General features: G+C 42.9%; 1 protein-coding gene across 1 annotated transcript in view; it reads right to left on the minus strand.

The window, feature by feature from the left end:
• Positions 1 to 19381, minus strand: part of LOC104483270 (amine oxidase [flavin-containing] A) — a 41149-nt gene that overhangs the window by 12139 nt on the left and 9629 nt on the right. Inside the window, exons 2-6 of the mRNA XM_086766345.1 lie at positions 16323 to 16417; positions 13622 to 13759; positions 6201 to 6305; positions 4816 to 4907; positions 1642 to 1783 (exon numbers count right to left, since the gene is read on the minus strand). Coding sequence (XP_086622471.1) covers positions 1642 to 1783; positions 4816 to 4907; positions 6201 to 6305; positions 13622 to 13759; positions 16323 to 16417 — 572 coding nt within the window. The remainder of the gene's footprint in view (positions 1 to 1641; positions 1784 to 4815; positions 4908 to 6200; positions 6306 to 13621; positions 13760 to 16322; positions 16418 to 19381) is intronic.

A 19381-nucleotide genomic window follows, 5' to 3' on the forward strand; every position in this document is an offset into this window, starting at 1 on the left:
GAGCTGCATTACTCCTCCCCCTCCTTCTTCACTGACCTTGGTGTCTGCAGCCATTCCTCACAACAGGCTGGCAGATGCCTCTCAGGATCCTTTTGACATCTTATTCACTTCTCATCTCCTCTCCACTTCTTGCAGCCAGGCCAGGCCGAGTCGGGCCCAATCTGCTGCCCGGTGGGAGGCCAGAGGGTGAGGCCTGCAAGGCCGACAAGGCTTGCGCCTACCCCTCTCTGCTCCCGCTCAGCTGCTTCACATCTTCTCTCTTTTTTTTCTCTTTTCCCCTTCTTAAATATGTTATCGCAGAGGCATTATCACGGGGCATTCTGGTACCAGTTGGCTTGGCCTTGGCCAGCAGCGGGTCCGCCCTAGGCCCAGCCGAGTCCACTAAACAAAGGGGAGCGACTTCTAGCAGTTTCCTACAGAAGCTGCCACCTTAGGCCCCCTCCTCACTAAACAAAACCAGAACATGCTGAAAGACAAAATGGCTGCCTGAAGAAGCTTTATAAGACTTGTCAATACCATTGAGTCAGAAACTCTTAGTGGTTTTGCTCAATTGATTTTGGTTGGGGTGAGGGGAGAGGGAAGGATGGTAGAAACAAAGACAGCTTGTCCCATCCAGGCACAAAGGAAAGGAATTGCTCTTCCCAGGCTACCTTTCCTCTCTCCACATGTCTGGTTTAGCTACGAGTATCTCTGGATCAATTTTATTTTTAATTCTTGCTGCAACGTCTGGCAGTTGCTAACATGGGACAGCAAATGTGGCTGAGGGGCTCCTGAGGAGGAAGGCTCTTAGGTCTTGTTCCTATTCCAGGGCAGCATTAGCTCTACTGACATCCTTCCTGACACATGGCTGGTTGTTCTTACCCCAATGGACAGATGTTGACGCAGACTTTGCATCTCTCCAGGTAACTTTTCTTAACGGCTCCCTATCCCAGCACACTTGGAAGGCTGTGGTACTGTTTCCACTTTTGCTGTTGGTAGCTTAAGTCTGAAATGCTGCAGCTGCTTTCTGAGACTGCATTAACTGAGGTAGGAGGCTAGTAAAGGGTGCCGTCATACCACATCCAAATTACTTTGACAGTCCCCTCTCCGCTTTTCTGAAACGTCATCCAGCACAATCACATGAAAACCATGATGTTCTGCAGGCAATCAGGCACCCGTCATGACCAAGGTGAGAAAGTCTGAAGTAGCTCATAAAACATGCTGCCATGTGACCTGTCCCAAGAGGAAGGGCCTTTTGCTATCTACTTCCAACTCTTGTCATTAGAGGCTTCAATGCCAAAAAAAAAGTAGTTCACTCTGAAGTATACTTGCTTTGAACTCTTGAAAACATTCAAATGTGCCAAGTAACCCATAGAAAACAAATTGGCAAAAAAGCAACAAAACAGCAACAAAAGGATTGTGCTGAAGTGAATGCAGGAAAAAAACCAATTGGTTAGTTCCAAAGCCTAGCTAATAAAATTCCTCCTTGCGCAGAGTTAGCCAAGAGGGCTGTTCCTTCTCATGAGAACACAATTGTCTCCACTACCACATGCATTTGGTGTTTCGTCCTCTTTTCATTAATTGCAGCGCTTTGATGGGTACAACACTCCACTTGCTCTTTATGGTTTCAAGAGAGGAGGAAGAATACGAGACATTTTGTACCTGGCCTCCATTGGTGATAGAGAAAATCCTGGCTGTGCCCCCACACTGCCTCACGTACCACAGGAACCAGAGAGCAGAGACTTCATGAGGCTCAGATGTGACGTTGACGTTCACAAAAAAGGTGGCAAATTCTTTAGCAGTTCTGCATGAGGCACAGAGCAGAAACAGGCAGTGAGTAAATGTGACTTCCTGACTGCTTTCAGAATTTTCTTTGTTATTCTCGATAAGGGCTGCTTTCCCAAAGTTAGAAAAGCCAAGATCATTTATATCTGACTCCTTTTTTAGTCTGCAGCAAGACTGTTTCAATGGGTTTATATCAGCACCTCCCTCTCTCCCCTCCCTGCCCCAGTGTTTACCCATTCAGTTTGAAACCCCACTGATTTCACCTTAATTATTTCTTTAAATAGTTTCCCAGCTGCTACTATTTTCATCAGAATAAATATTTTTCTCAACAGGAGAATGCATTTGGTAACCAGTTAGTGAAACTCTTCTGCATTTCTCCTCCACGGGGAGCTCATCGGGCACATCATTTCCAAGATCTGATGGGTCCTGAGGGACCCAACTAGCCACACAGCTAAGACATTCCCCATCTCCCATGTAACATTGCTGCACAGACCTTCTGTGAAACCAAGTATCAGATATGGCAGATAACCCAGAGAAACCAAATTGGCAATCATTTCCATAAATATAAGGAGGTCATAAAAATAAGAAGGTCAGCTGTCTACCACAGCAAGTCCTCTGAATGCAAACAGAGTTACAGCAGCTGGAAATGAGGACCTGGCTGTTCACATTTCTTTCATTTGTGGCTACAGACTGCTAAGAGAATTGAGATCATTTTGCAAAGAAGGTGAAAGGTATTTGACTTGGATGAAGTTTCACAAAACAACATTAATTTATAATCATCTGCTAAAGGAAGGAACTTTGCAAGTTATCTCAGCTAAAATATGTAACTTACAAACTTCCATAACCTCATTTCCCTGGGTATGAAGCCCAGTCACCTCTACTTCATTAGCCAGGATATGAAAACATCCGGCATGCAAGAATTCTCTGCCACAATCCTGAAAGCACCAAGACACTAAAGAGCTGTAGCAGGTTCAAGCCTGAGAAACGTGAAGAGTCTCTCCAGGATCAGTAGATGCTCATCTGTGACACGTGACAAACAACTATTTTATAATCTTGACCCAAGTAATACAGAAAATGCTGCACAAGAACTTTTCTGTTTAGGGTACTACAGTTTTTGACTATGTGTAGAAAAATCTGGCTTGGCTTGAAGATCTAAAACGGCTTTTTACTGAGCTTTTGAATGTGTTTCAGCTGAGCACATCCATTAAAACTGGAGTGCCACAAAACCATTGGCAGTAGAAGCAGTCTTGCAGAGAAGCATGTTACAGGAGAGATCACTATAACCCAGTTCTGCTTATACTCCACTGGCTCCCTGACCAAGGGAGGAAGAGCCAGTGCACTTGCAACAAAAAGCGTAGTTCAAAGTAACCAAGTTTGTAGGCAAATGGCTCATAAAACTAATTGTAAAGAAAATTACAATGCCACAGAGAGCAAGAGAAAGTTCAAACAGCTGTACCTTGTATCACATGGAGCTGGAGCAAGATTTAAGCCAGCAAACCAAATTTCAAACTGAAAGCTCTGGTCAGGAAGCTGCAAGCACAGACCTAAACCACAGCCAGAATTAAAGCCCAAACAGAGCAGAGCTGCACAAATAAAAGACACCGAATACAAGGGAGGGGTGCGTTACGAAATAGCACAGGGGCCAGCACTGCAAGTGGGGACACAAGTGCTCATATAAGCACACTTCCCTTTGCCTTATAAAGAGAATTAATTGAAAAAAGAAAGGGAAGAAAAGAGTATTTCCAGTTGTCGCCACCTCATATTAAACATTGCTCCTTTTTTTATTCGTACAGTGACATATAAAACACACTGGCCATTTTCTAGGTGATACAACACCCTGGGCCCTCTTTCTACCAACTAGGGTTGATGCTCTGTTGGACCTGCTACTCACAAACAAGGAAGACCTGTTGGACGATGCAAAAGTGAAGGGCAGCTTTGGCTACAGGGCCATAAGACTGTGGAGTTTAAGATCCTGAGAGCAGTAAGATAAACAGTAGAATTGCAACCCTGGATTTTGGAAGAGCAAATTTTATCCTCCTCAAGGATCTGCTTGGCAGCATCTCATGGAAAACTACCCTGTAGGGCAAAGAGGCCAAAGAGAGCTGGCTGGCATTCAAAGACAGCATCCCAGGAGCAGAGGAAGGGTGCACTGCAATGGGCAGAGCTCAGCAAATGCAGCAACAGGCTTGCTGGGATGAACACAGAGCTCCCGACCAGGCTCAGGCACAAACCAGCCAGGGAGGTGAAAGGCAACAAGAAAAGTTGCCTCAGCTGCCTTGTTTTTCTCCAACGGTTTCAGAGGCCCAGCACTGCTGAAACAAGGAGCAGCATCTGAACTTCTCCAGAGTTTCCAGAGCCAACAGCTGCTCTCTCACCCCTCCTTGGGTCTCGTGCTGCCCCATCCATTGAGTGACCATTAGAAAGCAGCTGCCCTCTGGCACAGCGTGCTGCTCTCTGATGTGCCAATGACACCTGCCTGCTCTGTGGTACACGTGATGGAGCTCACGCAGTAAAAGCAGACACATATGCTAACTATGCAGGAGAGGGCTCAGACAGGAGAGGGCTCAGACAGGAGTCAGAGGACAACACTCCTCAGGTCCTAGCCCACCGAGGGGCTGGGGAAGCTCCCTCATCTCCTTCTGCCTCCATTTCTCTTCCTGCAAGTGACCTTTATTCATGCCTACAAAGCAGAACTTTATTTACATGTTGTTTTTCCTAAAGACAGTGGCACACACTCTCCAATTGAGGGAAGTAAAAGCATGCTGGGAAGAGCCCACGCTGTCACTCCTGTGTACGTGGGCCTGCTGAGGCAAATCCCAGGTTTCCCTGGCACTTTTAATCTCACCTGCCAGCCAACCCAAGCTCTGCTGTACCACCTTATCCTCCACAGACCCGCAGCCACTGCCTGACAAGAGCCCACCACCAGCCTCAGCTCAAACATCTGCTCTCTCACTGCCTATAGCCCAGCTGTACTCAGCTGTACCCCAGAATTCGCCAGGGAGCCACTATCATTCCACAGCTGGATTTCAAAGCGAATAAAGAGGTATGTACTTAGTCCAGCAGGTCTTATCTATCAGCTCTTTCATGGTCATTTTGTCCCATTCTTCAGCACGTGGAGCGTCCCATGGTGCTTCAGGAGGAATCTGGAAACAGAGGCAAAATATTCAAGAAATTATTCAGTACAATATCATTGCCTGGTCATAGCTAGTTAGTAGCACAGAGTTGATTGATATGTTGGCGAAGAGTTGCTTTTATCCCCTGCACATGGCTGAAAATGTGGAATAAATTCACTAAATTGAATAGTCTCCATTCATACCTTTGGACATGCATTGTACCATGACCACCAAATCTGGCCTTGTCTGACCAATGAACTATATTGTTATGTTGGGACTCATCTGGCCTTTAGTTGTCCAGAAGTGAGGCGTCTATTCTAATTTATTTGTCTTGGTGTCCTCTAATAGCTGACATAAAAATTCTTTCTCCAGTCAGAGACCCAATCGGTTCCAAGATGGGCATCTGAAGGCCCCTATGTCTCTCTGTTAACTACAGAGGGAGCAAAAATATCTAGATACTATAAAATTATTTTTGGACAGTTAAATTCTTAATAATAACCCATTGCATGGAAGTTCTGTGACATGTGAGGACACTACCGTATATTTGAGTCTTTAAAAAAATACGTATTATTTGACAAAAAAAATGTGTGGTATCATGCACAAATTTGATTCTGTAAAATCAGATAAACCCAATGAACTTTGCAGGAATACAGTTAGTTATGCTTCAAGGTTATCATAGGATAAGGCCTCTGGTTTTTAGCAAGATTATAAGGCAAATGATAAATATTTGAAAGATAACTTGATGCTCCAGGCACTACTATTTGCACTACTTTTTGCACACAGGAAGATCTGCAGTTGTACTGCTTGAATTTTGAAGGCATTTGCTGTTTAAGAATTTTAGAAATAAAATTTTAGAAATAAAGTTACTATGAAGCCAAACTGGAGCCAAGCTTCAGCAGCTACACAAAAGAATCATCCTTACTTGAAAAGGGGGAAGGGAAAAATCCTTCTCATCTCCCAGCTCATGGAATGTTTTTTTCTTATTCCATGAGAAAGTAAACACACTGAGGTACAATCTCTTTTTTTCAGGTATCTTAGACACCTCCAGATCTTTTTGTATTCTCTCACAGAATGGTTTGGTTTGGAAGGGATCTTTAATGGTCATCTAGTCCAACTCCCTCTCAGTGAGGAAGTCTTGTTATTACAAGTTCCTGGGCAACATAGATATCTTTCCTGAGGGAAGTTTTTTGTTTTTTGTTTCTTGGTTGTTTTTTTTTTTTCTATACTAAAGAAGCAATAAAAAAGCCTCCCAGAAACCAAACAAATCAAAATCAGATTTACTCATGAGCATTGTAGGAAACAGATGCAATTTACACAGCCTACCTCTTTTCCCAGCTTATCCATGGTCCTCCAGAAATTATTGTAATCCAGATAAACCAAGGGATTCCATGTTGAAGGGGAAATGCCCGTGAAACAGCGTGACTTTCCCTAAAATACACATAAGAACATAAGCAACTGAAACACAACAGAGCACACCTGCGTTATTCAAGAACACAAAATTCTCAAAGTCATCACATGGTTGACCTTTTGCCCCCAAAAATTTAGGGTTTTTTTTTAAATTTTTTATTATTTCTGCATATGCTCGTAAGCAATGGCATGTATGAAGCTAAGTATGAGGGGAAAAACCAGTTGGGTTGACATTAAAAAGCACAATAACACTTCTTTTTTTAATCAGAGGTGATGAGGAGGGGTACATCTGTTCCGAGCAGGTGGTCAAATTCTGGGCTAAGGAGACTCAAGCAATAGCCGAGGAGCTAATACTCCTTGTTCCTAAGCATTCTTCATTATTATAGATGAATGAATCTAATGTTTGCCTGCCTGCTGAAATGTGCCTCCTAAAATTGGCATGGGTCTAAAATTGCACGCATTTTAAACTTTTAAACTATCTAAGCACCTTTATGGTACATCTCATGTATAAAAAGTAAACATACCTCTTTACCATGCCAAGTGCCTTGCGAGAAACTTAGCCTCAAAAAAAAAAAAAAAGGAAAACAGAATTGCCAAAAAGAAAAATGTTGGCTGCAGGAAGAAAAATTCTGTACACTTGCAAAAATAGTATTAGTACTTACAATGTGTATGACACATAGATAGCTGCAACAGGAATACGGACTGTTTCAGATAATCCTGTGATACAATGATAAGCGAAACAATCTAGCAGCAGCTGGTTCTTTGTGATAACTTTAATCTGAAGGAGGACTGGATGAGCAGGCAACATTTTCTCTTATTAAATTGCTTTGAACCTTCTCCCCTGTAAACCAATGGTAAATTTCACATCAGACCTCTTAAATGTTTGCTCTTCCAGGTGTGTCAAAAGTTTGCATGAGGTCATGTGGCAGGATGCAGTGAACACGTTGGACCACGGCAGGTAGGAGCTGTGGCGCTAAACTGTGTGCAACGTGCTTTTCGGTGCAACGTATGCCACGCCAGCCCATTGCACCTGGCAGCTGGGAGTCACAGACCAAGTGAGAGGCTGCAGCGCTGCAAATGCATGAGATGGTGACCCAGGGACAGAGGGACACGAAGCAGGAGCCAAATGCGCCTTCCCCACGCTGGGCAAGAGACAATTTATTGGTCTTCCCCACTGATATAGTTGTGTATGTGTGTGTAAATACACATGGATTTCTGATATTCTTCAGAACATTGTTCTGCAAAGATCATAACAAAGATAAAAGCTACAAGATGAAACTCAGAGACCATAATGAGGTTTCAGGCTTGGAAAAGCTGTAAAAAAGACAAATTCCCACATTTTGGTCAACTTTTGTCAGCCCAAGGCAGGTACAATGGAGGAGACAAGGGTATATGGGTAAGGGACAGAAGTCTTGCTACGGCCAACGCCACTTTGGCCCTCTCTCCCCAGAGGACAGCTGTGGTGGGGCCCCAGCTCCGGCGTCCATCTGGGCCCACGGCTCACTGTGCTGCTCCTCTTCCCCATTTTCAGTGAGGGCAGAACCAAACACACTCTCCTGCTCAGTTTAGACACAGTAACTTCTGCTCTGGGGCAAGCAAAGCACAAGGCTGCAATCTCAGCACTTAGTTCAGCTTGAGACCCAAGTGCTTAAAGGTTTTTTTTCAAATTTTCAACAAACGTTGAGTCACCAGGGTGACTCTGGAGGCAGCTGCTTACCACTGGATTTCTGGGTATGTAATCTTAATCTTGTGTATCACATACTTTTTTTCCCCTCTCTTTTATCCCCATTTCTTTCTGGTTTAGAAAGTTATGTTGGAGGAAGGTGGACAGGGGACGCTACTCCAGCCTTCTCCAGATGCACGTGTGTATGCCAAACACACTTCTGCCATGGCAAGAGCAAAGAAAATGCTCCTGTGAACTACCAGCAAGGGAACGCTCCACACAACACTGCTTCTTCCTTTTCCTTGAGCACAATTTCTCACTGCCAGTCTGGAGCACTGTGTGCCCAACCACAGAAAAGAGGACCAAAAAATGCATGCAAAGGGATATAACTGCACGCTGCAGCTTTCACTGTCATAAACTGATGCTGTATCAAACAAGGAAATCCTGATACAAAGCAGTAATATATTGCTGATAATCTTATTCTTATTGCACAACATTTTGTTTTTCAAAAAGATCACAAAATACTGCTCTTTCAAAGTTCGTTTATTGCTAGTCTTTTTTATTCTGGTTGGGAACGCACGTGCCGTCAATGTGTCTTCCTTGACATGCTTTTACACCAGTAATCCTGCCGTTAGGCAGAGATGAGGTGCAATGCTGTCAGGTCACCCAACAACAAGTGTGGTTCTGTCATGTCAATACCGCATGGGGACAAAGGGAAAAGATAAGCCTGCTGTTCAGAAGTATCAGTGAAAACTTGCCAGAGTTTTTCACTGCTCAGTGAGACCTCTTTTCACAGAGCTTTTGGTAAGTGACTGTGCTTGTACTGAGTAGTGTAACTTCCAAACACCTTTCCTACCCTCAGCTTACCTAAAGAAAGAAGCACTTCTTTAAAAAAAAGTTTAAAAAGTAGCTTCTTCTAAGGCTCCTCCTCTTGTTTTCAGCCAAACCTATTCCTTATATTGCTGGAAATAACAGCCCAAGAAAAATCTCTCTCAGTAATTCTATGACGAGGTTTGCACCAAAACAGCTTTTCCAGCTCCCAGTATTAACTCCTCTGTGCTCAGCAGCTACAGGTTCAGGAACCCCCAAACTATCCTGATTGCTGCAGATGGGGCAATTGGTCAGAAAACCTGCCCCCTGACTGGCTACCTAATATTTTCCTCCAAATTCTCCACCTTTATAACTAGCTTTAGACCACCATGACCATAAACTGCTGAGGACTGATCCAGAAACCTTACGACCTCAGCTACTAGTACGACGTGCATCACACCGCATATTCACATCTGCTATTTGAAAAAGAACTAACCTTTCACTACTGATCTGAATGTTATTAGCCCTACATCTTTGGTCAATGGCATAGCCCGGGAAGATCAATGGGAAAATACATTTTATCCCCTGAGAAATAGGAAATCCCAACTGATAATTAATAGAGCCTAAGTTGCATTACTTGCTGCTCTCTTTTGCATCCAAAAAACCCATAATTTCAGTAAGATTGGAGAGAGACTAAAGGCAGGAAAGCTGCAAAAATACAACAGTGCTAAAAGACCTGTAAGAAGCTGAGACTGAATTCAGGAGCCTGAAATAGTCTGCAGGCACACTGCAACTCCTTGTGCAGGACAGCTGGACCTATATGACATGGGAGCTGATCAGAGAAAAGCCCAATTCTGACAAATTCTTGGAGAGAAATTCCCACTGCTCATCAGAGAGAGAGCACCACGCCGCCTCACCCACATCAGCTTTTCAACCCTCTCTCTTGCACAAGCACCTTCGCAGCAGGCACTAAATCTAGCCAAAATGACCTGGGGCTGAAAAGTTATTCATGTGTTTTTAATATTGTTTCCCTACTAGGCAGAGGAGTCCTGGCTGCGTATTTCACAGAGGAGCTCTCTGCAAGCAGGCAAAGTCTTGCAATATTACATTTTTAAACAATTTTATAGTGTTCTGGGTGTATTATTTTGAGAACTACTGTTTTCTCAGCTGAAAGGCAAACAACCTATTGGCTTTGTTCCCATGCTAACACAAGACTGCTTGGCTGACCCACAGAGTTTATCTAACTTTTTTTTTTTCATTTCCTGGTGTGTTGAACGCTTTCCTGCAGACCTCAGATTTGAGTCCTGCTGCGTGCCTGGATTAGTTACCCCACGCCACTCCAAAGGAAACAAAATCCTCAAGCACCATAGTTCAGTGGTTAGAAAGAACGCCGCAGAGAGATGTGCTCTGCAAGGTCTGTCTTTTCCCTGCCCAGGGCTACGCTGTGGCTTGTAGCCGAAACTACAGGAATTAAGCCCAAGCCATGCCAGCTGTGACACTACTGCAAGTTTCAATTCGTGTAAGAGGAACAGACAACATTGCCAATCTTAAGAAAGGCAAGTCTGGCTCCTGCCCTCTGTGCTGAGGACAAGCTACGTGTCAGGAAGCACAGGAGGAGCATCCTTGCACCCCAGGGCAGGGATTGCTATTGCCCTCGGGCCGTGCACAGCACACACAGCTAGAGGAGCAGCTCCCTGCCGTGTGAGCTCTCAGGTGGGCATCCTTCCCTGCTCAGTACCCCTCCAGCAGGTCTAGCCTTGAGGGCATCGCAGAGCCTTGGACTGTCTGAGATTCCTGTGTCTGAGCTGCAGGTTTACGGCGATCTGCACAGCCTCAGCCACAGACTAAGCTGCTGCACCCTGATGTCTAAATCTCAAAGCTAGACAGAGAAAGGAAAGACTACATGGACAATGTGAAGCACTGCATACAAATGCTCATCTTTTGTCAAGTGTTACCTTGCTCTGAAAATCATAAGCAAACAAATAAGCAAAACCAATCCTTATTTACTAATGTTACATATACTGGAGCTGGGTGCTGCAGCCAGATATTACAGGACTACAGCTATATGAGAAGGTTAATACCACACCAAGGTGCTAACACCTTTACTGTCTAGGGTCTTCTACTAAAGAGAAGGTGAAAATGGAGCACAGCGTGACCTTCAAGGACCTCTGTAGGAAGAAAAAGCTCTATGCCCCTTCTGGGAAGGGAGAACTCCAGCACCTCTGCTTTTTCTCAGTCCTAAAGCATTCTTGATGAATTACAGGACAGTAGCCAGAGAGCAATTTGGCTGGAAAGAAAATCTAGGGCCTGTAACAAAATCTACAGTTTGAAGTTATGGATTTATGATGACAGGATACAAACAAATTCCTGATTGATATTAAAGCAGTCCACTTTACCACACTAACTGATAGGAAAGAATGAACAAAGAAAAAAGATAAACAATAGTTACGTATTTGGATTTTTCAAATAAACTGTAACTACAAAGGAAACCTGCCCACACGAAGTAATGTGATTTTTAAAGCTTGCAGTACATGGAACTTTTCTGCACACATATGGGAAAAATTCCTTTCAGAGCAAAGAAGCTAATGAAATCCCTCCAGGGATTTTCACTTTCCCTTGGCTGCTTCCGCTGCTAGGATAAACCATTTCCCCACTTTCCCCTAACTCAGTCCAAGCAATATCCTTCAGAAAGACTCAAACTTAACTGATTAGTAAGGCAAACAAAAGAGCAAAAATCTCTTAATTTGAAGATGCTGGGGGTTATATATGGTTGAATGACTGTCAGAACAAAATCTAAAGCCACATTTAGTCATTCCTCAAAACACTCTCTGTCTCGCCTCTGATGAAACTGCACAGCATTGCAGACTTTGGAGAAATGCCCGTGGGAAGAGACCTTCCTGTCTGGCCCTGGCTACATGCTCCCTAACAGCCATCAGCTGACAGAAATAGCAGATGAGATGCAAGGAGAAAAGCTTTAGTCATATTTTTCAAACCTGAAAGGCAGCAGCTGGCCCATGGCTGACAGCATATAAGCCCAAGAAGCTGAACACACCCATCTTTCAGATTAATATTTAATTTCTGGGGCAATGATCCTTTAACATCAAATCATCTCTTTGCTAACACATTTTCTATCATCTAGGAAATACCACAGGTGCTTGAAAAACAGAAAACCGAAGGCCTGCAATCGTGGGAAGGGAACATAGGAGGAATGAGACCTACTGGAGGTAAAGCATCATTATTATTTACCCAGTGCTTAGGTCTGTCCACACTGGGAGGCCTTAAAGCCCCTCCGCTCCCACCGTGTTCCAACAACTACACCTTCCCTGGGAACCCTGGTTAGCTCGGCAGGACCACAATGCCAAATCTAGAATTGATCCACAGCCTGTGATCCAGCTTAATAGCTCGCAATGCTGCCTCTTGCTTAGGAACATGCTTCCACTTCAAAGAAAACTTACAGAATTACATGGTCATTAGTGAGGATGTGCATAATGTAATGTGGGATTAAAAAAAAGCTGCAGCTTCAGTGACAAAATGGATTAAGGGCTCAAATTCATGTAACCCATTAGAGTCTTTCATTTAACATACAGAAGATAAGTGCCTTTCAAGATGCCAAGAGATTCGTGTCCGAGCTTAAATTAGAGCGCTCCAAACATTCAGCTGGTACAAATCAGCCCAGCCCACTTATTTTTTTTAGTGTTATGGAGCATCTCTGCAAATATTTAAGATGTGACTATTTTATGGGCATGGCATGAATCTGCCCAATAAGGAGAGGCTACAGAACCAGATGATAAAACTTTGCAGCATGAACACGTTGCTCTAATTGTCAGAAGAAAAACTGGGAAGATAATAAAAATGAAACTAGTTAAGGATCCATCACACAGCCTTGCCTCTATCAAGTATCTCAACTCTGACTCGTGTAGGCTTTAGGCCTTGTTCTGTCAGAGTCTGGGAAGTACTGAAACTAAAGGATATAAAAAAAAAACTAAAGAGTGATGGTCTTTGGAAAGTAAAGTAGCTTGCAAGTTATGCAAATAGACACTAATGCCTCATACCTATGGATCTTAGGCCTCTCTGTTCCTCTTCCTGCTGCTCTCCCTCTGCATTAGTTTGGGCAGTAGGACCTTACTAAGACCTGAACAAAAATTTGGTGGGCTAAAGATCTAAGGTAAGGGCAGCTCTGAAGATAGGTTTCATTCCAGTTCACTTTACCCACATCACTACCTACTCAAGAGTCGCCATCTGGACTCCTGCTGCCCCACGTCTCAGACATGAAGCCTATAGAGAGCTTTGGGAGGTGCCTGTTTCTCACCATTAGCTAGAGAGAGAATCAAGATGAGTCTCAAATTAGATGCCCAGCTTCCAGACATCCATTCGTAAGTAAGATGAATCCCACACTATGGGACTGGGAGAGATCTCATTTGAATCTAGTTACGTAAGTGGGGCAAATACGTTATACTACTCCCAGACTAGTCCCATAATACTGTTGTCTAATATTGTCATTCAATAGTATCCAACAGTATTGTATTTTTTTTTCCATATATAAATTTGGCTTTTATTTCAGAACAAGTATTTTCTGAATTTCAGGCAAAAATTCTTTACAGGATATGTTCAAAGATAATCAGGTGCCAAATGTATTCCAAATTTTTTAACTGCTCTCAGTCTCATTTTCTGAACACTTTTCAAAACAAAACAAGAACCATTGTTCTCACACCCAATCAATCAAAATAGAATAACAACACTTGAAACAGCTGATTACTGAATTACTAAAAGTCAGTTTTAAATGAAACCTCCTTAATGAACGCCAGTAATTTCCAAAGCTCAATGATATCTTTAGGTATCTCAACATGAAAGACGTAATACTTACCCCCTTATAATGGATCATATGGCCCTCAACATTCACTTTATAGTTCTCAACACCCAACTCTTTTGCCAGTCGGAGAATCCGGTTTTGAGTAGGTCCCACATACGATCCACCAACATCCACATAATTAACTTGCTTGTTCTGTCAAAAGAATACAGGAATCAGAAGCTATGCAGGAAGCTCCTCAATACAAACATCTAGAAGTAGAAAGAATTATTTCATACTGACTAGCACTGCAACTGCATATGTACAGGAGAAAATATGTACTGACTGACTTAGAAGTAGGCAATATTGAGCAGGCATCTCTGTAATGACAGACACACACACACACACAGAGATCACAATGTCTTCACTTTGTCGTGCACATGTGTGCAACTGGGTTTAGCTCTTGTTTAAATTTCGCTATATTTTTCAGTATGGGCTTTTTAGTCTCACAAAAGATATGAGAATATGAAGAAATATCCAACCAAATCAATACTTTGGTTAAGTCTAACCCCACTTTTTCAGAATTCATGTTACCTTTCCTGTCATTACAAAACATTTCTCAAGTTGAAACCATCTCCAGCATCAAAGCCTGTTTTCTCTCTGTAGATACCTGCTTAGACTTAATGCTGTAGATGCTGAGCACCGCACTGCAGTATTCAAGGACAGTAATCTCCTTTCCAGCATAGTACACCTTGGCTCTGGCCCGGTGAGCTCTGGCTAGCAGCTCCCAGCCATGTCTGCCACCAAAGGTGCTCCACACACCCCTCAGACCAGCAGTGTGCTCACTTGGGAAGAAAGAAGAAAGCACTAAGTTTCAGGGATGCACAGTATTACAAGCAGGCTGATTCCCCAAGACAGTAACTCTTTTTAACACCGTTTACAGTGAGCATTTTAAGCTAGGCATTCTCAGTGCCACAGAAGGATGGTGTTTATGCTTCATGTTTCATGTACAATGATTTCTGCTGAAACACCACTGTTTATCTCTGGTTCCCCAGCAACAGCATCTGACATAACTTAAACATCCCTTACTTCCAGAATGGGAAGCAGAGGTAATGTCTGTATTACCTTACCCTGCGCCACAGGTGACTTGTCATTTCTCTCATTTCCTTTTTAATGGCAATCAAGATGCGGTCCATTTTTAGAAGCAGTAGTGTTATTTCAGATAATTTTAAGCCATGTTAAAATGTACGTCTGAGCTGTAGTGATGTCTGGCCCTGCTCAGGCTGCTTCTTATATGACTCTTAGTTATTATGCTTGTTACAGTATGCAAAGTGAGATGGGAATGAGAGGAGAAATGCTTTGACACTCACGGTCTCAGATGATACTTCCCCTCTGTAATGTTAAAGGTAGAGCAGATCCTGCCATGGAAAAGGGTATGGACTATGTGGGTGGAATTCAATTACCTTAATACAGATGTTTAACACCATTTTAGGCAGCCCAAGGTATCCAAGACTTCTGTGCAAAATCGACAAATTTGACTCACGACCCAAGGAAGACCTGCAGCTGGAGGCCAAGTAAAGTATCCTAGCGCAGCTAAAATGTCAGTACACACTTCTGGCAGGGCACCCAAATCCCATTTGATGGCTTCCAGACCAATTTTTGAGCATCTCCTGTCAAGAGAAACCCACTGGCATATATGGCAACACAACCTGTCCAAATAGAGCACTTGACAAAAGTGACGGCAACTTGAGACACCTGTCTTCTTTGGGAACTCTACTCCCTGCCTTCCCCCTGGTTAATGATGTCAAACCCAACAGAATCACAGAACGATTGAGCTGGGAAGGGACCTCCAGAGGTCACCTAGTGCAACGCCTCCTGCTCAAGTAAGGTCCCCTAGAGTTGGCTGCCCAGGACCACGTCCAGACAGCTTTTGAATATCTCCAAGGAGGGAGAAGTCACAACCTCCCTGGGCCACCTGTGCCAGTGCTCAGTCATCCTCACAGTAAAAAAAGTGTTTCCTAGTGTTCAGATAATTTGAACGTCCTGTGTTATCAGTTTGTGCCCATTTCCTCTGGTCCTGCCACTAGGCACCACTGAAAAGAGCCTGCCTCCATCCTCTTTGCATTCTTCCTTCCCTCCCTTCTACACATTGATGAGATCTTCCCTCAGCCTTCATTTCTCCAGGCTAAACAGTCCCAGTTCTCTCAGTCTGTCCTCACAGGAGAGATGCTCCAGTCCCTTCATCATCCAGATCATTAATGAAGATGTTGAACAGGATCAGACCCAATATTGACCCCTGGGGGACACTACAAGTCACTGGCCTCCAACTAGACTTCGTGCCACTGATCACCATCTGGCTGTTCAGCCAGTTTTCAGTCCATCTCACCATCTGCTCACCCAGCCCACACTTCATCAGCTTCTCTGTGACGATCTTACGGGAGACAAACTTGAATTACTGAAGTCTAGGTAGACAATATCCACTGTTCATCCCTCATCTACCAAGTCAGCCATTTCATCATGGAAGGTTATCAGGTTGGTCAAGTATAACTTCCTCTTGATGAATTCATGCTGACTGATGACATTCTTGTTCTTCATGTGCCTGGAAATGGTGTCCAGGATCAGCTGCTCTATCACCTTCCCAGTAACTGAGTTGAGGCTAACTGGCCTGTAGTTCCCTGAGTCCTCCTTCTTGCCCTTCTTGAAGATAGCAGTGACATTTGTCACATCATAGACCAGCACAAGTGAGAGTCCAGCATCTCTGGATGCACAATTCACTTACCCTGATAGTGAATGTCCTTCCTCCAACTCTGTCCCGGGCCTCAAGAACCACCACGTTGACTCCAGACTCAGACAGCAATTTGGCGGCTGACAAACCTACCAGAAAAAGAGAAAGTGCTTTAAAGCAAGTGGCAGCAATCAGCCACATTAATGGTCAAAAACTGAACCAAAGCTTCAAGGTCAGAGATTTCAATATTATTTTCAACAATTCATCAGAGAAGTCAGAAACTTTTCATGGTGTCTTACCACAGAAATCATGTGGTTGCTGCTTAGTTGCATGTTATAACCATCTCCATACATAGCATTCACAGACTGAAGTTTCCTCCTTCAGGTTTTTGACCATTGTTAAAAAGTCCATTTTGACATTTTAAAACCAGTAAAATCTCAAGTATTAAGAGACACACATCTTACTCTTCATTTGTACAGTGCATAGAAAGGCAGAATCTAGCTTGCGGGGCTTGCGGTGCTAAAGTGATAGAAATAATAATATACTACATAAGTGTGTTCCAGCAAGGTAGGCTTCCACCCTCTCTCACCTATCAACTCTCCATTCTGTGACTATCCATTGTCCTTATTTACATGCAGAAAGAAAGTCTGCTTCACCGTCAAGATTAATTTTAAGCAACCGAGTTTGACCATGGCAATCAAACAGGCTGTATGTAGATACTTTAAAAAAAGGAATCATGGTCTCAGCAAAAATCATCCAATTATGGGACTTTGTGATGGAGGCACTAGAGACAACTGAAAATTCAATAAGACAGGAGTCCTCTTTGCTTTTGACAAATGCGAGTTGAAATTGTAAAAAGCAATCATGAGTTTGTGAAATCAAATTATCCCATTGCCCTGCAGGCCAATTCAGCACTGAAACATTGTTTCTTTGGAGTTGTTTCCCCTCCTTAAGCATACGAAAGCCAGCCTTATTGATCAGAACTTCCAAGATACCCTGCAGTAAGGAATAATAGTATTATATTCATGTTTATTACACTACCTCGAAATGTGATTAAAAGCCTACATGAGCCTACAAAGAATGCACGTCTGAAAAGACCAGAGGAGAGCAATAGTTTCGGGTAGCATAAAGTGTACTCATTTATTCCAAGGATAATACAGAACAGCCCATAAACCTCTGTGCACACAGTCTTTTAATGGGGAAGTGGAACATCATTCACTGGAAACCAGAACTGAGGAAGTTCAAATGTCTTACATTGACAAAAATTATACATGTGATTTCCATACTCATCTAAAAATAACTTTACATCCTTGTACCATATTCTTTAGATTGCTTCTGGAGCAAGTATACTTAATTCTTCCATCTATTTAGTATCATGATTTTTAAAAATGCAAGCCATTTGTCAGTGAAGCGAACATCTTATAAATTGATCTAATTTATCTGAGTAGTTTTCAATTATTTTTTCCTGCATTCAAGTCTATGAAGAACATTTTACAATTTTTTTACAGTTAATTCTTTAAACCTTTCAGTGATGGTGTTCTCTTCTTCCTCAACACAAACATAGAAGGCACAAGTCTACAATGTTGGAAACACAAACTGCAGTATTTTCTTACAAATATTTATATTTTTATAAAGGGAAAAATGATTTTTCAAAATATACAGTGGTTTTTATCACAAAAAAAAGTGGATTTCCCACATATATAAAATAAAAAGTTGAATTTCTCTATTCTGCTTAAATACCACTAGACACACAGGTATGAGTAGGTAATTCTTTTGTAAGAAAGTGTAGTGTAGCTACATAAGTCTTGAAAAAATGCACAGGGCATACATGTGTTACCCTATTGTCGTGGTTTTGTTTAGTGAGGAGGGGCCTAAGGTGGTAACTTCTGTAGGAACATGAAGCAGCAAAAAATCTGGCCTGGGTATAAAAAAAAATTGTACATCAATCCTCAGTGCGTAAGACCATAATTTCATGCCATATATGACAGCTATATTCACATCACAGCTGTTTAGAAAGAATAACAGTTGCACTGGACTGGGTTGGAAGTTAAGCTTGCTACTAGCTTAATTATATGATACCTCCAAATAAAGAAGGACTGCTAAAGGACAAAGAACAACCTGTTTGCTTGTTAAATTGCACTTCTTGCACTCCAGCCTTACAAGTTTTTAGTTTCATTATTATTATTAAGTCAAGTGTCACTGTAGACACCGATCCAAAAGAAAAACGGCCTCAGAGCCACATAGACTGGGAAAGGGGAAGAGATACATCGGGACAGCAATGGCTTACTGACAACTGGGACAGGGCCCGACTTGGAAACAAAAACAATGCAAAATATGTTGATTAAAGATTGTTACTACACATTTATTTGTTTAAAGCATGGAAACGATTTTCTTTCAAAATGGAGGACTAGCAACAACACCCACACACGGGGTAGCTCTGTTTAGCTGTCTACTGAACCCAAGTCTTCAGCGGCCTGTGTGGCTGAAGACACAGGTGCTTCCACAGGCGTGTCTTAAGCACCCCACCAGTCACAACGCCTACATGCTTTAGATACACAATTAACCTCCAAATAGATAGCATATTTTCCCTTTATCTTCTTCATAACTTGAATTTTCCAGACTTCCGTTGCTGTTCCAGTACCCTCTATAGGACTGGACAGCAGAGAGCAACCATTTAATTCTCTTTGATTGATGGGGTGAGAATGAGAGAGAGGAAGGAAGGAGACCTGCTCCTTTCATAGAATCATAGAATGGTTTGGGTTGGAAGGGACTTTCAAAGGTCATCTAGTCCAACCCCCCTGCAAGGAGCAGGGACATCTCCAACCACATTAGGTTTCTCAGAGCCCCGTTCAACCTGGCCTTGAATGTCTCCAGGGATGGGGCATCCACCACCTCTCTGGGCAACCTGTGCCAGTGTTCTACCACCCTCAGTGTAAAAAATTTTTTCCTTATATCTAATCTAATCTAAATCTACCTCCCTCTATTTTGAAACCGTTACCCCTAGTCCTGTCACAACAGGCCCTACTGAAGAGTTCCTCCCCATCTTTCCTGTAGGCCCCCTTTAGGTACTAGAAGGCTGCTATAAGGTTTCCCTGGAGCCTCCTCTTCTCTAG

This window comes from Chlamydotis macqueenii, chromosome 1 (assembly GCF_036417535.1).
Source record: "Chlamydotis macqueenii isolate bChlMac1 chromosome 1, bChlMac1.mat, whole genome shotgun sequence".
Taxonomy (NCBI): Eukaryota; Metazoa; Chordata; class Aves; order Otidiformes; family Otididae; genus Chlamydotis; species Chlamydotis macqueenii.